Source organism: Balaenoptera physalus (genome assembly GCF_965194825.1).
Source record: "Balaenoptera physalus genome assembly, chromosome: 5".
Taxonomy (NCBI): Eukaryota; Metazoa; Chordata; class Mammalia; order Artiodactyla; family Balaenopteridae; genus Balaenoptera; species Balaenoptera physalus.
Genome location: NC_138884.1, coordinates 33,375,628 through 33,399,377, shown reverse-complemented (window position 1 = coordinate 33,399,377; position 23,750 = coordinate 33,375,628). Strand labels below are relative to the sequence as shown.

The 23,750-nt window shown below is 43.0% G+C and overlaps 1 protein-coding gene across 6 annotated transcripts in view; it reads right to left on the bottom strand.

Annotated features, from left to right (window-relative positions):
• Positions 1 to 23,750, bottom strand: part of ARHGAP10 (Rho GTPase activating protein 10) — a 319,062-nt gene that overhangs the window by 220,763 nt on the left and 74,549 nt on the right. For all 6 annotated transcript variants that reach the window (XR_014264077.1, XM_082463359.1, XM_082463358.1 and 3 more), the window contains exons 2-3: positions 13,488 to 13,583; positions 13,353 to 13,414 (exon numbers count right to left, since the gene is read on the bottom strand). Coding sequence is in view for 5 of the 6 variants with exons in the window: in XM_082463359.1 (XP_082319485.1) it covers positions 13,353 to 13,414; positions 13,488 to 13,583 (158 nt within the window). In the remaining variant the exon portion in view is untranslated. The remainder of the gene's footprint in view (positions 1 to 13,352; positions 13,415 to 13,487; positions 13,584 to 23,750) is intronic.

Sequence of the window (23,750 nt, the reverse complement as noted above, 5' to 3'; positions counted from 1 at the left end):
GGATTTGACCTCAAGGTCTGACAACTTCTGCTCTGAGTTAATTCCCTAGATGTTTGGCCATGACCTAGCTCTCAAAAAAGATGTTAGGTCATTGTATCACAAAATTTTAAGATTCACTTAATGCCTATCTTCTACAAATATCTTAGCGTTCGTGGGGGGGAGAGGGGAGCATCAGTTTTGAAGGACAATCGAAAAAAAGTACCAATTTCACTCAGATTATTTAAACCAAACAGACCCCACCAGTAAAGGTTTTTGGTGTTGCTTTAAATCATACTTAGGAAAAGTCGAGAATCTTCAAACAAAAGCTATTGGGTTTATTAGGAGTGAGTTAACCTAATAAGGATGTGCGGATATTTAACCTTGAGCCTCATTCCCTCTGTGCCTGAGGGACATAAAGACCTGCCTTGTATTTTTTAGACAAAATAAATACTTGGGCAGAACATCATGAGAAGGAATAAAACCCCACCGGAGTAAAAGACGAGCCTGTCAGAAAGCTGTAAAAGCATCATGAGAGAACTGGAAATTTGGGGGTTTTGTAGCTTTAAATAAGAAAATTTTAATTTCTGAGGTGAATGGTATTACTCAGGGGCACAGCTAGAAATGGAACCTCATGAATAAGAAGGCAATAAACTACTGAATCAAGAAAATATGAGACAAACTCTATTCAATATTCTATAATGGCCTACATGGGAAAAGGATCAAAAAAAAAAAGTGGATATATGTATAACCGATTCACTCTGCTGTTCACCTGAAACTAACACAACACTGTAAATCAACTATACTCCAATAAAAATTAAAAAGAAAGAAAATACGAGACAGACAGAGACAGAAGTAGAGAGGAGAACTATTCAGAAAAGAACACCTACACTTCTGACCAACAACAAAGAGATGAGCTCTCCAGTCCTTCTGGGCTCCTTGAGTGGCCAAGAGGGAAAAGGGAGGGCCTGGGGCAGAAAGGCCCTTGACAGCTCGTTCTGCTATGCAGCCACCAGCTAAGCACCTCATCCCGGAAAAGGGCCTGAGTCCTCACTGTATCCTCAGGTGCTAGAACACTGCCCAGCTCATAATGGGCATTCAAACATATCTGTTTTATGAACGAAGTGGGATTCTCTCACAAATTTAGATAATATAAAGAACAGCATTTCTGGATCAATGCAACATTTCCTGCTGCTGGTGATAAGAGTCACCGTGAAGGCCCACGTTGGGTCTCCTGTATGGACACGTTCTCTCTCCTTCACAACAGTCTATGTCTGGATTAGACCAGGTCCTCTAAAAAGCAGACACCAAGACAGGGTTCAAAATACAACAGATTTATTAGGGGAAACGTCTATGAGAGAAAAGCGAGAGGGAGCCAGGGGAGGCTGGAAGAGCCAAGCAATGCAGGTCTGGCCCCAGGGGAAGGAGACAGTGGAAGAAGGAAGGTGGGGTGGACGCATGTTAGACTGCAGTGCGGTTCTAGAAAAAGTCTGACCAGACCATCAGGGACTCCTCGAGCCAAGGCTGCCTGTCAGAGGACTCCAGAGTCCCCAGGAATGAGCCTGCTTTAGTACCCCTGCTGTGCTCACTCACTGGCTGGGGAAAGACTTGGGAACCATGACCTTCACACTAATGCAGCAATGGACCCTTACAGCAGCTGGGCCCAGTGGTCGATTCCACTCCCTGAAGCGGGAGATCTGGGGGTGCCTCATGGCTGCCACTGTTTCCAAAATCCATATTCTTTCCACTACACTATCATGGCCACTAGTCCTCCCCTGGACCTCTAACAATTCCCATCACCACTGCAGTACTGTGTTTCATTAAATCTAACACGCCACTAATACTAAGACACTCCATATTTTTACATACTATTAAAAAAGAATGCTGATGATGACATCTTCATTTACTATCTTAACTCTAAGAGCTTTTATATTTACTGAAAAAGCTCTTTTGGCAGTTAGATATATTTTTACCACATATCCCTCTTGTGTACACATTTTTAAAAAGACAATAAGCAAAATATATTTCAGATATTTCTAAAGCTTTTTCAGAGTCCAACTCCTCCAAATCACTTTTCAGCTCAGTCACCAATATCTGGTTTTCCCCACACATTTTTGCCTCCGTGCCGTCAAGAATCTTGGAGCTGAATCTTTTCTTTAAGAGGTGCTCCACTATGGTATCTGGGGTTTTCTTCCAAGATGATGGCACCCACTCTTTAGGTACTAATACTGGCACTTCCTTGACCCATCCTGAAGGTCTCAAAGGCAGATCTTCATTCCACCATCAGGGTTCATATTTCTTCCTTCAGCGGTCCTTAAGTGGTTTGTTGATTGAAATAGTGAGGGGCTACAGCTGTCCAAACAGGCCAGGAGAATTAACAACCAAATTCACGTTTCCTCCTGACTGCTGCCTGGGGGATACACATCTACCTCACCCATATTCGAAGGTGGAGGGGAGGGTATTAAATCTCGAGGAGCTAAAGGCAAGGACCAGGAGATAGGAGAAAGATTCTCTTTTCATCTCTGTCACCAACTTATTTTGTGATGTAAATCAAATCCCTCCACCTCACTGTTCCTCTTCCCCCCCACCTTTTTTTTTTTTTCATTGAAGGAGTTAAATCTAAGTTTCCCGAAGTTCCCCCTCAGCTCTTTGTTTTAGGAGCCTAGGCCATACCTTTGAGTATTTCACGACAGGATCTGAATGAAAATATTTTCCTCACGAAACTGTGGATGCGGCTGAACTAATTCCCACTAAGGGAACCAGTCCTCTGGATGAGAGAGCTGACTGAGCGGGCTGGTCACGTTCTGGTGCCCCCTGTTGAAGGTTGGGGAGTAAATAGCAGGAGCCCACGCCTGCTTTTACTCTTTCACGTCAGTATTAACGGGTTCATGGCAAGAGCTAGCTGATTCCCCAGAAGCAGAGAACAAGCCCAAGGAGCTGAAACACAGGAAACGTAAGTTTCAGTAGGGAAGCAACATGTGCCGATGACAAGGCTGCGAGGCCACAGATGACAGTGAGTCACCAATGGCAAGGACACTGAGTCAGGAGGCAAGGCCTCACATGACAAGGGTCAGCAAGGAGCCCAGGCCTCCTGCCTGTGACACGTGCACTCATGTTAGAAGTCTGATGTGAGTTAGTCCTGATTGTAACCTCTAGAGGATTCTAGGTCAGAAAAAGATCCAACTCTCAAAAGGTGCATTCCTGAAGAACAGGTTTCACCATGACATCTGCATCTGACCGAATTATAATGAATTTACAAGAAAAAGAGTGTTGTCAAATTGGAAAGGTCAGTTCCAAGGAGAAAAGTTCTTCATGAGTTTCCATCACTGACAGGGGGAATTCCCTGGTGGTCCAGTGGTTAGGACTCCATGCTTTCACTGCTGTGGACCCAGGTTTGATTCCCTGGTCAGGGAACTAAGATCCCACAAGATGCACGCAGCCAAAAAAAAAAAAAAAAAGTTTTAAAAAAAATTTAGAACACTGACAGTTTTTAAACTAAACTGAGAAATGTTTTCGTAAGTTCAAGGGATATTCTTTCCCAGCTGAATGTGCCTGCCAAGAGAATTCTGCATTAAAAAAATGTCACTTTATCTGTAAAAGAACTGATTAAAGTAGGTTTGATATACCATATAATTAGATAACATTAAAGGCACAATCTTTCCAATGGCATGTAATACCTTAGATACTTATCACACTATAGGAACTCGTAAGCAAGGCTCAACACAAATTAAGGCACGCTAAAATTCCAAACAGCAGAAACCTGTTCCTTTGTAATAAACTAATATAGTCCAAAATCCTTTGGAAACGACAAGTAAAAGCTTAGGGTCTTGAAGACTACTTTAACATCCTGGGAAGCATAAAGTCATCGAAAAGCAATTTATAGTGTTTCCAACTTTCAGACAGATCTAGCTACAAGACTACGACGAAAACCAGTGGAGATTTCACTTGCACCCTAGGCCAGTGGTTCTGCTGTCAGCAGGTGGCACAATAACCTGGAGGGCTTATTAAAACACAGCCTGGGGCTTCCCTGGTGGCGCAGTGGTTGGGAGTCTGCCTGCCAGTGCGGGGGACACGGGTTCGAGCCCTGGTCTGGGAGGATCCCGCATGCCGCGGAGCGACTAGGCCCGTGCACCACAACTACTGAGCCTGCGCGTCTGGAGCCTGTGCTCCGCAACGGAAGAGGCCGTGACAGTGAGAGGCCCGCGCACCGCGATGAAGAGTGGCCCCCGCTCGCCGCAACTGGAGAAAGCCCTAGCACAGAAACGAAGACCCAACACAGACAAAAATAAATATAAATAAATAAATTTAAAAAAAAAAAAAAAACACAGCCTGATGGGCCCCACCCCAGAGTTCCTGATTCAGTAGGTCTGGGGTGGGGCCCAAGAATTTGCATTTCTAGCAAGTTCCCACGTGATGCTGCTTTGAGAACCACTGCCCTAGGGTGTCCTAAAGAGAGAATATCATAAAAACTCCTCCCCAGAGATAAAAGATATTTAGTTCATTGTAACCAACAAATATTATTTTAATAACACCATGAAGGACTTTTGAAATTTTAAAAGAGTCAGAGAAAGTTTGAAACAAAAATCAGTGTCAAAACCCCCAAAAGATATAGAAATCACTTAACCAAATGCTTCTGTAAGATCCTTGAGAAAATGAAAGAATGATGAGAAAGGAGTGAAGCAAATCAGACGAGGGTTGAAGAAACACCCACCGTGTCTTGCCTGGAAGCATCTAAACTACAGTTAAGTCCCCCACATACGAACCTTCAAGTTTCGAACTTTCAAAGTTGCGAACGTGCATTCCACCATCGTCAGGTGTGAGTGAAATTGCAGCTTGCCCTCCGTCTCCTATTGCTGACAATCCTTCAGCTCTACCATCTCCCACCTCCTCTCCCTCCTCCAGTCAGTAACTCTTCTTGCCTGTTCACTCAGTGCCAGCCCCTGTATGCCAGCTGTTGTACTGTACTACTGTACTTTTCAAGGTACTGTACTGTAAGATTTAAAATGTTTTATTTTTTGTTTTTTATGTATTATTTGTGTGAAAAGTATTACAGTACAGTAATACTGTAATTACTATTACAGTACAGTACTATATAGCCAATGATGTTAGTTGGGTACCTAGGCTAACTTTGTTAGACTTACAAACGCGCTCTCAGAACGGAACTCGGTTCATATGTAGGGGACTTATTGTATTAACAAAAGCCTTCGGGATTCAGAAGCCTAGTGCCTTCTTCATCGGGACGGAAGCTCAAGGCCAATCACCCAGCAAGTGTTCCCTGGCCCAGTGTTTTCACAAGAGTGAAATCCGTTGTGGGGAAAAACATGGGGGAAAAAAAAAAAAGAAAGAAAGAAATAGGTCTCAAAAGCCAAAAGAGTCTGTATACATGGGGCTTCCCTGGTGGCGCAGTCGTTGGGAATCCGCCTGCCAATGCAGGGGACATGGGTTCGATCCCTGGTCCGGGAGGATCCCACATGCCACGGAGCAACTAAGCCCAAGTGCCACAACTACTGAGCCCGCATGCTGCAACTACTGAGGCCCACATGCCTGGAGCCCATGCTCTGCAACAGGAGAAGCCACCGAAATGAGAGGCCCGTGCACCCCAACGAAGAGTAGCCCACCACAACTAGGGAAATCCCGCGCGCAGCAACGAAGACCCAACACAGCCAAAAGTAAATAATAAATAAATAAATAAATTTATTTTTTTAAAAAATGGTCCACATCAAAGAAAAACAACAAAAAAAAGTCTGTACACACAGGGTCTTCCTGCTCAAGGGGGAGAAGGATGCAGCTGGGGGACAAGACGCCCCCCATGTCTGCTGGCCAGCTCAGTCACCCCCGGCCCCTTCTGGATGAGGAGGAAGCACCTTTTGTGGACCATCAGGCAGCGAGCTCTCCCTCCTCTCTCCCGGCGTCCCCTCCTCCCCCAAGCTTCCCTCCACCGCGGGTTCTCACGCAAATGCCCTGATGTGCCAGAACCTTCAGACACTGAGAGTCACGTTTCAGCAACAGACAAAAACTGAAAGGCAGGATGACAGGATGCATGAAGAGAAGTAAATGCAACATGAAGGGCTTTCAAAAGAACATCATGAACACGACGGCACTATTTTAAAAGTCCTTAAATTCCTGGACAGCTGCCCACCTCAGATAAGTACAGCATGTCCTGCCACGCCAGGGAGAACATGTCCGGAATTCTGGCAGGGAAACACCACACAGGACTTTCCTTGGAGGACATGCACGGAAGCGACACAGCCATCCTGGCCACTAACGGTACCCGGCTCTCCACCTCTAGGCTGGCAATAGTATCAGGAGAAACTACTCGCTTGAAAACACTGTCCTGAAAAAGGCAATATTGGCCTTTTCAAGGACACAGCACAACCATTCATAGAAATTTGACTCTCATGCATGGAGGGAACCACTGATTTCCTAGACTGGCCTTCTCTCCACTTTCCAATACTTCATTTTAACAGCTACAGAGCTGGACACTAGTGGGGGGTGGCAGGGCAGTGATATGCAAACACAGTCCTTCTTCATTCTCAAATTCAATCCGTTTTCCCTTAAGGAAGAAACTGGGGCTTCACTTCCATCTTTCCTTCCCTGGCTAACTCTGATGTGTCAACTCAGACCAGAAATGATGTCTCCAAAGCGCCTTCCCCGAATTCCCCAATAACTGTTACCACAATGCACGCTCTCAGCAATCTCCCCAACAGACAGCCCGCCACTCAAGGGGAGGAACGATGCCTTTGTCTCGATGGCACTCGGCACAGTGCTTGGCACAGTGTTTGGCACAGTGTTTGCTGAACTATGCATATGTATCTAGCCTACTGAGGTAGGGAGGAGGCACATGACCGTATACACCCAGTGGCTCAAAACCAACAAACAAGCGCATCTTCCTGACTGTTGAGCTTCCAGACTCATGTCTTTATATCTTAAAGCCCAAAGTCCTACATTTTAACATTTATTCAGGAGATGAAAAGCTTTTTAAAAAATATTTGGCATTGATCTTTGCCTTCTAAAACACAGATTACAGAAATTTTTTAACATTTCAATGACTCAGCCTTAATTATAAATGTCTAATTATTATGCTGCACCATCATTTAATTTAGGACTTTGGGAAATACTAATCACTTTTTTTTAATTGAAGTAGAGTTGATTTACAATGTTTTGCTGATTTCTGCGGTACAGCAAAGTGATTCAGTTATACATACATATACATTCATTTTTATATTCTTTTCCATAATGGTTTATCACAGGATAACTGAATACAGTCCCCTGTGCTATACAGTAGGACCTTGTTGTTTATCCATTCTATATATAATAGTTTACATCTGCTAACCCCAAACTCCCAGTCCATTCCTCCCCCATCCCCCCAACCCGCCCCAGCAACCACAATTCTGTTCTCTCTGTCCGTGAGTCTGTTTCTGTTTGCATGGCTTGCGGGATCTTAGTTCCCCAACCAGGGATCGAAGCCATGCCCCTTGCAGTGGAAGTGCAGAGTACTAACCACTGGACCACCAGGGAATTCCTGTGTCATATTTTGGATTCCACATATAAGTGATATCATATGGTATTTGTCTTTCTCTTTCTGACTTAATTCACTTAGTATGATAATCTCTCATTCCATGCATGTTGCTACAAATGGCATGATTTCATTCTTTTTTATGGCTGAGTAATATTCCTGTGTGTGTGTGTGTGTGTGTGTGTGTGTGTCTCTGTGTGTGTGTGTGTGTGTGTACACATACATATACCACATCTTCTTTATCCATTCATCTGGATAGGTTGCTTCCATGCCTTAGCCATTGTAAATAGTGCTGCTATGAATATAGGGGCACAGGTATCTTTTTTAATTATGGTTTTCTCAGGGTATATGCCCAGTAGTGGGATTGCTGGGTCATATGGTAGTTCTAGTTTTGGTTTTTTAAGGAACCTCCATACTGTTCTCCATAGTGGCTACACCAACTTACATTCCCACCAACAGTGTAGGAGGGTTCCTTTTCTCCACATCCTCTCCAGCATTTGTTATTTGTAAACTTCTGAGTGATGGCCATTCTGACGAGTGTGAGGTAGTACCTCACTGTAGTTTTGATTTGCATTTCTCTAATAATTAGTGACGTTGAGCATCTTTTCATGTGCCCACTGACTAATCACTTTTAAAGATTAAGTGACCACAAAGACTTTGTTAAACTCTTAGAACCAATCTTAGAATATTTCTACCTCTGTTTTACAGCTATCATTTTGCATGCCTTTTTTAATATGTGGCTTTTAACATGCTGCTACCCTGTGACAATTTTAAGGAAAACACAAGTTTTTCAAAGTTCTCAGAAAGCACTGGCATCCACTTTAGCTCCTGAAAGGCCTTCCTTATCTCCTTGTCCCTGTGTTGGTGGGTATGAGCTTGTTAAACTATACAAAGACCCCCCCACAAGCCACGTCTCTGCCCCACAAAACTCCAGTTCAAATACTGCTTCTTTCACAAAGCCCTTCCCAACCAGCACAGGCTTAGCTGCTCCCCTCTCCAGGCAACCACACCCTATACTTCTGTTCAGCACTTAGTATAACATATTTTAATTCACTTTTTACCAGTTACTCTCCAGGGTCACACTGGACACTTCTCGAGGGAGCTATCTTTTCTTATGCAAAAGTTTCAGGCTGGGGACTTCCCTGGTGGCGCAGTGGTTAAGAATCAGCCTGCCAATGCAGGGGACACGGGTTCGAGCCCTGGTCCGGGAAGAGCCCACATGCCGCGGAGCAACTAAGCCCGTGCACCACAACTACCGAGCCTACACTCTAGAGCCCGTGAGCCACAACTACTGAGCCCGTGTGCCACAACTACTGAGCCCGTGGGCCATAACTACTGAAGCCCGCGTGCCTAGAGCCTGTTCTCCTCAACAAAGAGAAGCCACCGCAATGAGAAGCCCGCGCACCTCAACGAAGAGAAGCCCCCGCTCGCGGCAACTAGAGAAAGCCCACACGCAGCAACGAAGACCCAATGCAGCCACAAAAAAAAAGTTTCAGGCTGGTGTGGAGGAAATCATCAAAGATTTGTTGTGTTCAAAGCTATTTAATGAACCAAAAGTAGCCATAATGATGCCACGCAATTTTCATGGTTTTAAAAAAAAAAAGTGATCACTGACTACCAAGATTAGACAGAAACACCCAAATAACGTCAATATGGGTTAAATGCCTTTTTTTTTCACTTTCGTTATTATTCATTTTATTATTATAACTCAATGATAACTCAGGAAGCGTGCTATCTTAAAGGTCTTTTAAAATGAATGGAAGAATATCAGGAATTCCTGTCAAGGGGAAAAGGGAGAAAGAAAAACCTACAGATTAAATGGGACTTAGAAACCTATCAGTCAAATGCAACGTATTTGGATCCAGATTCAAACCAACTGTTACGGGACACAGGCATGGGGAGGAAACAAAATGTAAATGAATATCAGGGGAAAAAAATGAATATGGTCTAATTCTTTGTAATCTCAAGGAATTATTATTATTTGTTTTTAGGTGTGACAAGTATATTTTGGTTCATAAAGAGAGTTATCTTTGAGAGTTACATACTGAAGTATTTATGGATGAAACGATGTAATACTGGGCTTTCTGTCAAAACAATGAGGGTAGGGTAGTGAAGAGTACAGGAGAAACGAGACTGGTTGTGTGGCAATGGTTATCAAAGGCCAATACTGAGCACGTGTAGTTTAATTATATTTTCCTTTTTGTTTGCGCATGCTCAAACTTTGCCACACTAAAAAGTTAAACTAATAATTTTTTAAAAAGCATTAGGTGTCCTGTTAATTCTGTGGTTGGTAGTAACTGCCCTCCACTGCTTTCTGCCTTTGGATAGTTAGTTTCCTGCTATCCGGCAGGAACTGCCATTTCCACAAATGGGTTGTAACATGCTGTCCCATTCCTTTCTGAGGTTCGTGGCCTTATACAGACAACATCCTATTCCTACTTCTACCCAGCACTGGAAACCCAGCCCTGTCACCCTCATTCTGCCCAAGACAGAGACCCCATCAACCCCCATAGCTGAAGATTAAATCAATAGGTCAGTTAACAACAGCTCTGAGAACCATGCTTTCTTTATCAGACAGCCTGGAGCTAAGACCACATTCCAGCCAACTCATCTCGAGGAACAGAAAAAGGAAATACAGTCGTCCCTCAGTATCCAGTGGGGACTGTTCCAGGATCCCCATGGACACCAAAATCCAAGGATGCTTAAGTCCCTTATATAAAATGGCATGGTATTTGCGTATAACCTATGCACACCCTCCTATATACTTTAAATCATCTCTAGATGATTTACAATATGTAATACAGGCAGACAGACCTCAGAGATATTGCAGGTTCAATTCCAGATCACTGCAATAATGCGAATGTCGCAGTAAAGCGAGTCACACGTATTTTGTGATTTCCCAGTATATACAAGTTATGTTTTCACTATGCTGTGATTCATTAAGTATGCAATAATAGCATTATGTCTTTAAAAAACAACGTACATACCTTAATTTAAAAAAATACTTTATTGCTAAAAATGCAAACCATCATCTGAGCCTTCAGTGAGTTGTGATTTCTTTGCCATAGTAACGTTAAAGATCACTGATCACAGACCACCATAACAAATATAATAATAATAATGAGAAAGTTTGAACTATAACAAGAACTACCAAAATGTGACAAAGACAAAAAAGTGAGCAAATGCTATTGGAAAAATGGTGCCTGAAGACTTGCTTGACACAGGGTTGCCACAAACCTTCAATATATGAAAAACACAGCATCTGTGAAGCGCAATAAAGCAAAGTGCAATAAAACAAGGTATGGGGGCTTCCCTGGTGGCACAGTGGTTAAGAATCCGTCTGCCAATGCAGGGGACATAGGTTCGAGCCCTGGTCCAGGAAGATCCCACATGTCGCAGAGCAACTAAGCCCATGCGCCACAACTACTGAGCCCGCACTCTAGAGCCCGCGAGCCACAACTACTGAAGCCCATGCGCCTAGAGCCCGTGCTCCGCAACAAGAGAAGCCACCACAATGAGAAGCCCGTGCACCACGACCAAGAGTAGTCCCCTGCTCACCACAACCAGAGAAAGCCCGCGCGCAGCAACGAAGACCCAACACAGCCAAAAATAAATAAATTGTGTTTAAAAAACTAAAAACAAAACAAAAAAACAAGGTATGCCTGTACAATGAAAATACTATGTAAATAGTTGTGAACACAATGTAAATGCTAGGTAAAGAGTTGTCAGCACGTGGTAAATTCAAGTTTTGCTCTTTGGAACTTTCTGGAATTTTTTTCAAATATTTTTGATCTGCAGATGCAGAATCCGTGGATACAGAGGGCCAACTATAGAGTATCACTCTGTTTCTGTAGAGCTAAACTCCAGCACCACACTGCCTGAAACTCTCTTCCCCCGGATACCAGGATGCCTTCATAGTTCTCCACTGGAAAGGCCTTCCTTCCCTCGCCACTCTAGATGTAATGGTGCCCTGGCTCCCTGCTCTTCTCAATTTCAATTTTTTTTTTTTGGCCATGCCACACGGCTTGTGGGCTCTCACCTGCCGGATCAGGAATTGAACTTGGGCCCTCGGCAGTGACAGCCCAGAGTCCTAACCACTGGACCACCAGGGAATTCCCTCAATTTCATTTTGTAGCACTTATTGCTACTTGACAATGTGTTATATATTTGTTCATTTATCACCTCCCCTTTCCAAAATGTAACCTCCGTGAGGGCAGGGACTTTGCTTTGTTTGTGGCTATGTGCTCAGATTCTAAACAGTAACTGAAATGTAAAAGGAGATCAAATACATATTTGCTGAATGCTCAGGATCCCAGGAAGATACAACTAAATATCAAAGAGGATTGACAACAGAAAGTTGATACTATTAACATAAACTAAGAACACTTTTACCACCCACACGTCCACACCCACTTCATGCAATAGAAGGGTGACTTCATGGCACTGCTGTTATCCACTCTCACATTTAGACTGCTCTAAACGGCTGAAAAATCTGTGACTACAGGAACACATGAATAAGGGTTACGTATGTCAGTTTGTGCCAGAAAAAACCCAGTGGGAGCACAGTACCTTCACGTGCCCGCTTCAGTATTTACAATAGGCACAAATCATCTCAGAATTTAGGGTGCAGTGCGAATTACACTAGAGCTTTTAGAGGCCATTAAGTCTCTGTCATGCTTAAGTCAAAAATCAGTGCTTTCCTCCTACTTCTTCTCCTACTCCAATTCTACCAGCTAGAAATCCCCACCAGCCACCAGCCAGATTGCAGCAACATCTAGGAAGCTGGCCACGCTGGCAGGTGGTCCAGGGTGTCTGGCTGTGGCCTGACCGGGCTCTACCCCTCAGCTGCCATGCGATCCTGGACAAGGTGCTGCACCTCCATTTCTGCATTTGTCAATTAGGGGGCAATCACAGAGTCTATTTCATAAGGCTGATGTGAGAATTAAAGGACTTAATCGTTGGTAAACAGCTTAGACCAGTACCAGGCGCAGAGTCAAGGTTAATTATCTTAGCTGCCATAGTCAATATTATTACCACCACATCTGAACCCCCTCATACATGTACACTTCAACATAATTCTAGGTAGTACCCATTCTCGAGAACAGAGAAAAAATAGATGGCCATTTATTTTAAAACCTGAAAAAACTGGTGAAAAATAGATAGGGTGTCATAATCCAATGGCGATTCTGCTGTAAATCTTTGTTGAATGAATATCAGGAGAGAAATACAAAGTTTTAAGAAAGGTGGGTAAATGTTATCCAATACCCTCAAAACTCATGTTAAATGAGATCTACTCAATGCACTCAGCATAGCATCTGGCACATGGAGAGCACTCAACAGAGGGTAGCTATTATTAACTACTACTGTGATCATGTATCTCAAGGCAAAGTGGGACGTTAAAGACTTCCAGGTTCGAGCTCTCTTCCTCTCCACACAGCCTAGAAATCCACAGAAGACTGAGGCAAGCTCCAACTGTGCCCTGCTATCCTCTCCATAAGATTTTCTGCTTTTGTCTTCTTAACATATTACGATTCTCCATGAGACTCGATTTAAATGCAACTGCTCCAGGGCTAACAAAAATCTAGAAAGCACTGATATACTTCAACGCAGTATTTTACAGATGAAGACACAGGGCCTTGGTCTAGAGGTCCAGCAACTTATCCAAGATCGTCACCAGGGTGGGCACCCCTGGGGAACTAGAAATCCAGGCTCCCCAAACCTCATCTGGGGATCTTTCCATTACTGTGCACTATTCATCCACAGACAAATGCACCAAAACTTCTACCAGAACCAGCTTCTAAACCCAGATTCCCCACCCCCACTTAAAGATGGACTTGTTATTTTACACCCCACCACTCACCATAATTTCTCTCTGTTCTTCCAGATTCTTCAGAAAGTTAGAAAATTCACGTAACGAAGCATCTGTAAGAAGAAAGGAGTGATTATTTCATGGCCAAAGCAAAGGAAAGCCAACCAAAACCCGGTCTTTACGCACCTATGCAACGTTCATCATCAGTCTCTGCATCGCCGATAAACTCAAATTTGAAGTCTCTGAGTGAATGAGCAAACTTCCGCTGGGCTGCCGAAAGACCTGGGAAGAAAGATGGAGTGATTACTTGGGTCCTTGTTTCAGGTCAAGGCTTAGCAGGAATTGATTCCTCCTCAGATGGCAGAGCTGTAGAGCTCTCCTCCACGTGAGCTGTGAGGAGACACAACCCAACTCCTCGGCCAAGGGGCCCATCATCCCACCTGGGCACTCTCTGGTGGCTTGTCTTCTATGCTAATGCTCTGGGATGAAGCAGGTGGGGGAGAAATATATATATTGTTCCCGGAAGCACTTTCCCTTTCTCTACTCACTCAGGTCAGAACTTCCCGGATGCAAAAGTTCTGGCTATGATTAGGAGCACACACACCTGATAGTATCTCCCAGGGCTGGATGAGATCCAGCTGGCTGCCAGGGTCTCAAATATTAAGGGTCTCAAAGCTCAAAGTCGGCCAACCAGATGCCCTTAACTGATGGTCCAACTCCAGCCAGAGAAAGCCAGAGGATTCAAAGAGTGTTCGTATAAAACAGCAGCAGGAAGGGAAACCAAAGGCCACGCTTAAGTGGCAGAAAGAATTCATTCTGCAAAAGACCTACAGGTCCTCATTTTTTTTTCTTTTTATTGTCGAGTCATAGAAAATAGTGGAAAACCCTGCTTCTACAACAGGCTAACAGTTATTTTATGGGCCATGCACCATGCTAGAGAATAGGTGTATTTTTAACTTCACTCAATACTCTTGAGAGATATATAAGATAAAGATTATCTCTATTTTACCATGGAGTGCCAAAGCTCCGAGATGTTAAATAACTGGCACAAAGTCACACAGGTACGACATCAGCAAAGGTCTGGTCTATTCCAGAGCCATTTGTCCAAAACCCATGCCCTCACCAGGGTACAATTCTGCTTCTGGTCTAAAGCACTTTCAAAGAAGCTGCTCCCCGACTCCTGCACCCTGTAAGGATCCTGGCTCACTACAGTGAATACTGACAGATTGTGTTAAAGTAAAACTTCACGTCAAGCAAACTGAAAAGTTGAAAAAAACAAAACACAATCCATAATTGCTGATAAGAGTATTCACGCAAAAAAATAAATATGAACAAAAGCGAAGCACACAGTATAAATGCTGAGGGCTGTTTTGAATAAGTTAGTAAGATAGTAGGAGCAGCAATCTTCTCTTTTTTAGTTGTTGTATTATAGCTGACAGACAAGGAATGAAAGCAAAAAATTATTTTTACATTGGAAAATGCCCTTTTTTTTTTTTTAACCAACTCTTGACCTCCAATCATTAAGTACAATGGTTCCCCAATGCCCTCCTCGACAAGCCGCTTCCTCTCACTTCTTAAACTTTCTAATCATGCTCACCAGCTCTTTCAGCTGCTGTCGTGGTCTGGTTTCATGTTTTAATTTTTCCTAACAGGCTCTATTTTGGAGTAGTTTTAGGTTCACAGCAAAGCTGGGCACAAGGTACAGAGATTTCCCCTAGACTCCCTGCCCGGACACACGCATATCTTCCCCCATTAGCAACATCCTCCACTGTCACAGTTTTTGAAACTTCATTCTTCCAAAGCTAAACCAGAAACCTTTTAGAAGATGATACAGGATTGTCATTTCTTACCCTTGGAGTAGAGAAGAAAAGCAAAACCATAATGTAAAATGTGATGGATTGCAAGCGTGGTCTGAATTCTCCACCCCTCCTTTGTAGGAGCTTCTCTTTTCAATGGGACTCTGCAACTCCTCGGGTAAAAGGTAGCGTCTATTTTCCCACCCCTTGAATCCGGGCTGGTCTTGCAGCCAAAGAACGTGGTGGAAGTGACACTGTGCTAATTCGGAGCCTCTAGCTCTAGAACCTTTGCACAGCCACGCTCCACTCCCTTGGAAGCCTCTGGCGTCCACGTGATCAAGCCCACACTAGCCTGCTGGGTGATGAAAGACATGTCGCCCAGGCCCCCTACCTATTGCCCCATCGGTCAGACATCCCACCCTCAGAAGCAGAGCTTCCCGCCATGCAGGAGGCAGTCCAGATGAGACCATACTGCCCAGTGAGCTGAGTCCAAACTGAAATAAATAAATGGCTGCTGTGTAGGCCACTAGAGGTGGGGGTGATTTGTTACAAAGCAATAAATAGACTAATATAGAAAGATCAAAAAATTTGACTGCATTAAAATTTTAAAGACATAAAAAGAGTGAAGAAAAGCACACACCCCAAAGGTACAAATAACAGCTATGAATCACTGAGGTAAGGCAGAAAGGCCAATAAAAAATGAGGCAAAACACCTGAAAAGGCCCTTCACAGAAGGAAGTAAAGGAAATCCAAATGGCCCAAAACCACATGAAATGGTGCTCAAAACTCATTAGTGATTATAAAAGTGAAAAGAAAACCTCAACATACCTCAATACACTCATGAGATTGGCAAAAATTAATTAAGTCTGGCAACCTCAAGAGCTGGTGTATGTCGAGCAACAAAAATTCTCATATACTGCCAGCGAGGGTGAAAACTGGTATAATTCCCTTTTAAGTACTTTGGCACTTTCTAGTAAGTTTGATGATATCCTACAACTCCAAATTGACCTTCTAGGTAAATTCCCAAGATAAACGTTTGCACACGTGTACTTACAGACATGTACTTTCTATAGCAGAACTGACCACAGCAATAGCCAAACACTGGAAAAGCAAATACCAATCAACAACCAACAAATGACTAAATTATACTATATTCATACGTTATAAAGTAAAAATAACAATAAATTTATGTATCAACTCAGGTTAACCTCACAATTTGGAGAGAAAGAAGCAAGTCATGAAAGAATACACACAGTATGGCTCTTTCATATAAAGTTCAAAGCAAGCTACACTAAACCCTATGTTTGGATTGCACATATAGGTCACAAAACTACAGAACAGCAAGTAAGTCATTATCTCAAAAGTCACATGATGTTTACCACTAGAAGCAAGGGAGGGGGACAGTCAGACAGCTACAAGGGGATTAAAGGTATTTTAGTTCATAACCTAGTGGTGAGTCTACGGATACTTGCTTTATCATTCTTCTTTAAAACATACGCTTGGTTCATATACTTCTGTACTTTCACCATAATTTCACGACTAAACAATAAAAATTTTTTAACCATAAAAAAGTAAAGCCTGGCTATTGGGGTCACTCCCAAGTTAACTATTCTGTTGTAATCCAGGAAACCTACCATTATCCCCTACGATCTGGCCACACTGGCTTGCTCTTGGTTCACATGCCCAACTCATTCCAGAAGGACACTGACAGGCTTCAAAGTGCTGTCGCACCCCTGGAAGTGCTCCTTCCCCGGCCCCCCTTTCACCTGGCTGGCTCCTTCACAGAACCCTCCCCCTCACACCATCATCCCCAAAAGAGCATCACCCCTCTGCCCTAAATTCTTCTCGATTCCACGGTGCTTAATCTTCTTCATAGCACTGATCACCTGAAACTGCCTTATTTAGTCAGTATTTCCTCCAGGTTATCTATTCTGCTGCAGAATATCCAGCCCCTGAGACAGCAGCCGACAGCCTTGTGCTTCCCTGCATCTCTGAAACAAAGACCACACAGGGTTTTTCTTTTTGAATTTATTTCATGCCGCTCTTTCCAAATATTAAGCGTGTGGGCTTATTATCATTTCTAATAACTTTATTCCATTTTGCTAATGTTTGCTCTGCCAGTTCTCAAAAGGGGCATGTAATTGGCTCCATTTGTGTGTGTGTATACATGTATATATGTGTGTATGTGTGTTTATATGTGTATGTCTATATGTACTTATTTATAAATATTAGATATTATATATAAATAATATACAAATGTGTTTATTATATACATATAACTATAAATACTGGTATAAATTCTATTTTTCCCCTCTGGAGCCGTTTCCTTTGAGCATTTTATCCAAAATTACCAGATCAGGGACTTCCCTGGTGGTGCAGTGGTTAAGAATCCACCTGCCAATGCAGGGGACACGGGTTCGAGCCCTGGTCCGGGAAGATCCCACAGGCCGCGGAGACACTAAGCCCGTGTGCCACAACTACTGAGCCTTCGCTCTAGAGCCCACGAGCTACAAATACTGAGACCGTGTGTCACAACTACTGAAGCCCACGTGGCTAGAGCCCGTGCTCTGCAACAAGAGAAGCCACCGCAATGAGAAGCCTGCACACCACAACGAAGAGTAGCCCCCGCTCACTGCAACTAGAGAAAGCCTGCACGCAGCAACTAAGACCCAATGCAGCCAAAAATAGATACATAAAAAATAAATTAAATAAATAAATTTATTTTTTAAAAAATTACCAGGTCAAAGGATATCTTAAAGACCATGCTTTCTTATGGTCAGGGCAGGATACTCTCCAGAAAGCTAAAATTTAAATGCATCTGTTTTTCAACACGTATTTCGTAATTCCTAATCTCATTAGTTGAAAATGTTTATAACAGTAGACTGAATTTGGGTTTGTTTGCACAGCTAATATGATATATTTCTCCCTATGTAAACAGCATGCTTTTCTCTCTTACCTCTGTGCTAGGTACTGTAGTTACATCAAGTCTATTTTGGAATATAATCATTTTTTCTCTCTGTTGACTTTTCTGGTGTTATTAGAATTCATTATGCAAAATTTTTATTATTTAAAAATTGGACCACACCAAGCTCCAGTTCCATTTAAAAATCATAAATTTATCACCTGTTCCTTATGTAGTACATTTTAAATTTATTCTCTCATGTAGTTTATACTTTTATAGATATCTTCTGCCTTCCAAACATACATAAAATCATAAGACAGTTTACTACATTTAGTACAGTCCATTAAAAAAGCACAAAGATGCTTTGTGTGAAAGATAATGGTTTATCATCACACATGAAACTCAAACAGTCTAAGTTACAAAGGCTGGCAGCGCTCCTCTACTAGGGGAAGATGGTGAAGGGCCCACTAGATAGGACTGCCTTTATTCAGTGCCTGCTCTATGCTAATGGACTTACAGAAATTATTTCATTTATTCCTTATAACCAGCCTGCAGGGTAGGTGTTGACATTACCTTATTTTACAAATGGGTTAAGTAGATTCAGCGATAGATTAGTGACTTGATCAAGGTCACAGACCTCTTCAGACTGCTGGTATTATGTCCTGGAGGCAAAGGATCAACTCCTTGGTTTCTCAAGCTTCTACCAATGTCCTCTGCATCACATCATTCTGACTTTCAGGAGATTTAACATTATCCCCAGGGCCCATGCACAGATCTCAACTATTATCTTAATGGCTCTAATGCAGAACTCTAAATGAAAACTTCACGTATGTGTGCCTCCATGCCCCCAATCTTCTCCTGCATGCTAATTCCTGAAGACTGTAAATTAACATGCTCTCCTGAAACATCTTCAAGGCTGGCATATATATATATATATTTTTTTTAAATATCTTTATGGGAGTATAATTGCTTTACAACGTTGTGTTACTTTCTGCTGTACAACATAGTGAATCAGCTATAAGTATACATATATCCCCATATCCCCTCCCTCTAGCGTCTCCCTCCCACCCTCCCTATCCCACTGTTTTAGGTGGTCACAAAGAACCCAGCTGATCTCCCTGTGCTATGCAGCTGCTTCTCACTAACCATCCATTTTACATTTGGTAGTGTGTATATGTCAGTGCTACTCTCTCACTTCGTCCAAGCTTCCCCTTCCCCCACTGTGTCCTCAAGTCCATTCTCTACGTCTGTGTCTTTATTCCTGCCCTGCCACTAGGTTCGTCAGTACCATTTTTTTAGATTCCATATATGTGCATTAAGCATACAGTATTTGTTTTTCTCTTTCTGACTTACTTCACTGTACGACAGACCCTAGGTTCATCCACCTCATTACAAAGAACGCAATTTCGTTCCTTTTTATGGCTGAGTAATATTCCATTGTATATATGTGCCACATCTTCTTTATCCATTCATCTGTCGATGGACACTTAGGTTGCTTCCATGTCCTGGCTATTGTAGATAGAGCTTCAATGAACACTGTGGTACATGACTCTCTTTGAATTACGGTTTTCTCAGGGTATATGCCTAGTAGTGGGATTGCTGGGTCCTATGGTAGTTCTATTTTTAGTTTTTATAAGGAACCTCCATACTGTTCTCCATAGTGGCTGTATCAATTTACACTCCCACCAACAGTGCAGGAGAGTTCCCTTTTCTCCACACAAGGCTGGCATATATTGATGGATAATGCCAAGCCTGCGTGTGCACAAAATGCCACCACTAACTTAAAAGAATTGAAGTGATCTGCACACGTTCAAATAAACTTGCCACTTCAGAGTCTCCCAGAGTAAGACTTTTAAGTCTTCGATCTGCAGACCAATGGGAGAGAAAAACACAGGCACTAAAACTCTTCCCAGGGTTACGAGCAGCTTGAGAGGTGAGCAGTTGTATTTGAGACCTGCTGAGTTTGAGAAGCAGCACACCACGTGGAGAGATCCAACCACAGTTTAAATCCAGGTTCGGAGAACCTCCGGACACTGGCCGGAATTGCCCCTGGTCACCCTTGATGGTTTGACAAATGAGAAAATTCTTTCTTACAGCACAGCCACCTATGAACAGTCTTCAGTGAGGATCACGAACTATTAGACGCATACAGGCACTAAGAAGGGTGGGAAACCTCTCTAATCGGGTTGGTCTACTTCACTGCTAAACAGCCTTCTGGGTACATGAGAGCCCCTGAAGTTACAAGCCCGGCCCTGCGAATAAGGCTGTAACTCTCTCCTGCGACTTTCGGTCCCATCAAAGCACTAAGTGGTATACCTGAGGAAACGTGGCGTGCTCTCTAATTCCGGGCTCGAAAAGAAAAATGAAACAGCAAATAAATGCACCTTTCTCACTCACTAAACGTGAAGCTCAGGATTCTTCACCAACCATATTGCATTCTAAACTCTTTTTCCAAATAGGCAAAAGTGCACTTAGAAGCTCACATTCCTCGGCATGGTGAGACCCAAATCACTAGATCATCAAATATGCAAAGACTCTGCCAGGGGAAGCTCTGCTCCCCATCCTGCCCATCAAAACAAGTCCCCAAATTCTTCTGTGTTTTATTTAGAGAAGAACAGGGTACAGACTCTTAAGAACTTAATATCTTTCACGTCAGATTCATACCAAGGAAATAATGCTGATGTTAATCCAAGGAACTTGGAAGTGAAACAAAATTCCTCCAGCACTGTGGACTGGCTTCTCATTTTCCTTCGTGGTTTCCAGATTTACAGAACTGGCAGCAGCGCTATGTACAAGAGTAGCACTCCGGCCTCTCTGTACCAGTCAAAAAAGCAAGAAAATAACTCACTTGATAGATTTTTAAAGTGGTGCGAACGTCTCCCAAGCCCCGAATGCATTACTGGGCTAGTGGAGGCCTGAAGGCCACATCACAAGCTGTTCTAGGAGCAGCTCAAGGGCCAGCACGGTCTCTGTGACTGCTAGGTCAAGGCCCTCCTGGCCCTAACTCTCCGATTCCAGCCCAACCGGAGTGGCTGGGTAGTGAGTTCTTCTTAATCAGAGAATAAACACCATCTAAAGTCACTAGATTGACCTGAATTGACAAATGTATGGGGTAAAGGAACACAAGCTGAGTCCCCAGAGATGCAGATGCCTCAAAACAAACGCATAAACCTGGACTCAAGACCCAGTATGATACATGACAGACAACCAGATAACTGTTGATCGAAGTGACCAACTCATCATGAAGAACACTTAAGAAGGGAGTGCCCTGGGCACTGCAGAGAATCCCCAGGCAGGTCCACACTGGTCACCACCACTCAACCTTCACCCCCGCCTTATTCCAGACTTCAGCTGCACTGCACACACTCAGCAAACACAGACAGTCTTCTTGGCCGAGGGTCTGCGTACAGAGAGAGGACCTGCCACAGCAGGCTGCCAGATGAGAAGTGCAGGCTGGCGATCACCCAGCCTCCTGGTTTTCAAACTGTCTTTGGCTACACATCCCTTTGTTCAGAGAAAAATCTTACTTACAGTGAGAACAGAAAAAAACAGCTAACGTGTCTGTATTAGTTTCCTATTGCTGCTGTAAGGAACTACCACAAACCGAGTGACCTAAAACAATACAAATTTATTATTTTATATTTCTGGAGGTCAGAAGTCCAAAATGGGTCTCTCGGGGCTGTATTCCTTCTGGGGGATCTAGGGGAGAATCCATTTCCTTGCCTCTTCCAGCTCCTAGAGGATGCCCACATTCCTCGGCTCTCGGCGCCCCGCCACCACTCACATCACTCCGACCTCTGCTTCTGTCATCACATCTCCTTCTCTTACTCTTTTAAGGATCACCATGATTACAGTAGGTCCACCATGATAACCCAGGATAATCTCACCGCCTCAAGATCTTTAATTGCACCTGCTAAGTCTCTTTTGCCACCTAAAATAACATTCACAGGTTCCAGGGAATTAGGAAGGGACATCTTTTGGAGGGTCATTATGCTGCTTACCATACCTGATAATGTCAGGTACTCTCCTGACCACTTCACATTTATTGACTCATTTGAGTATCACCGCAACTCTACGAGGCAGGTTCTGTCATTATGCCCACTTTACAGAGGAGAAAACTGAGATACACAGGTCAAGCAACTTGTCCAAGATCTCACAACTAGTAAGTAGTGGAATGAAAAGATAATCAAAGCTGCTCAGGTGGAGGTAGGATGAAGAACCCTGCCCCATTGGTCCCCATCTCCCACTGAGTGCTCCCCAACGAGACCACACCCTGCAGGACCCAACCTGAAAATCACTTGACAGTCTCACCCTCACTGAACAGTCGGGAAATCAAAGTGCAACTTTGGACAACTAGCCCAATTTCACACACCTAGTTCAAGGAGAGCACTAACTAGAATCCAGGTTTTAGCATAGAACCCAGTATTAGTACAACTTGGTGAGGCACAGAATGATAGTAACAGGTGTACGTGTTAGTGAGGTATACATGGCCCACCAGTTGGACAGCATGACCCAGAGACAGGCTGCAAAGGACATGCACGTGTGTGTGTGTACACGCATGTTGTGCGGTAAGGGGAAGTGCTTAAGTATGAACAAGAATATCCAGGACAACACACTCTCAACCTCCACCTTCTCTAATCACACGAGAAAACAAGAAGAGCTGACAAACAATGTAATGACAAGTCTGCATGTTGAAAACTAGGATGGCTGACATGTCCGGAGAAACACCTAAACCTGAGCAACAAAAACTGGTAGTCCTGAAAGCTTTTGCACAACCAAGGAAACCATGGACAAAACAAAAAGACACCTACTGAATGGGAGAAAATATTTGCAAACGAAGCAACTGACAACGGATTAATCTCCAAAATATACAAGCAGCTCATGCAGCTCAACATCCAAAAAACCAACAACCCAATTAAAAAATGGGCATAAGAACTGAATAGACATTCTTCCAAAGAAGACATACAGATGGCCAGACATGTGAAAAGATGCTCAACATCATTAATCATCAGAGAAATGCAAATTAAAACCACAATGAGATATCACCTCACACCTGTCAGAATGGCTATTATCAAAAAGACCACAAATAACAAATGTTGGCAAGGATGTGGGGAAAACGGAACCCTCCTACACTGTTGGTGGGAATGTAAACTGGTGCAACCACTGTGGAAAACAATATGGAGGTTTCTCAAAAAGCTAAAAATAGAACTACCATATGACCCAGAAATTCCACTCCTGGGTAATATATCTGAAAAAAATGAAAACACTAATTCAAAAAGATACATGCACCTCAGTGTGAATAGCAGCACTATTTACAATTGCTGGAATAGGGAAGCAACCTAAGTGTCCATCAGCAGGTGAATGAATAAAGAAGATATGATATAAATACACAATGGAATACTACTCAGCCATAAAAAAGAATGAAATTTTTGCCATTTGCAACAACATGGATGGACTTGGGAGTATGTTATTATGCTAAGTGAAATAAGTCTGAGAGAGAAAGACAAATACTGTATGATATCACTTACATGTGGAATCTATAAAAATACAACAAAATATAACACAAAAGAAGCAGACTCACATATATAGAGATCAAATTAATGGGTACCAGTGGGGAGAGGGAAGGAGGAGGGGCAAGATAGAGATAAGGGATTAGGAGGTACAAACTATTAGATATAAAATAAGCTATAAATAAATAAACAAGCAAACAACTAAATAAGCTACAAGGATTTATTATACAGAACAGGGAAT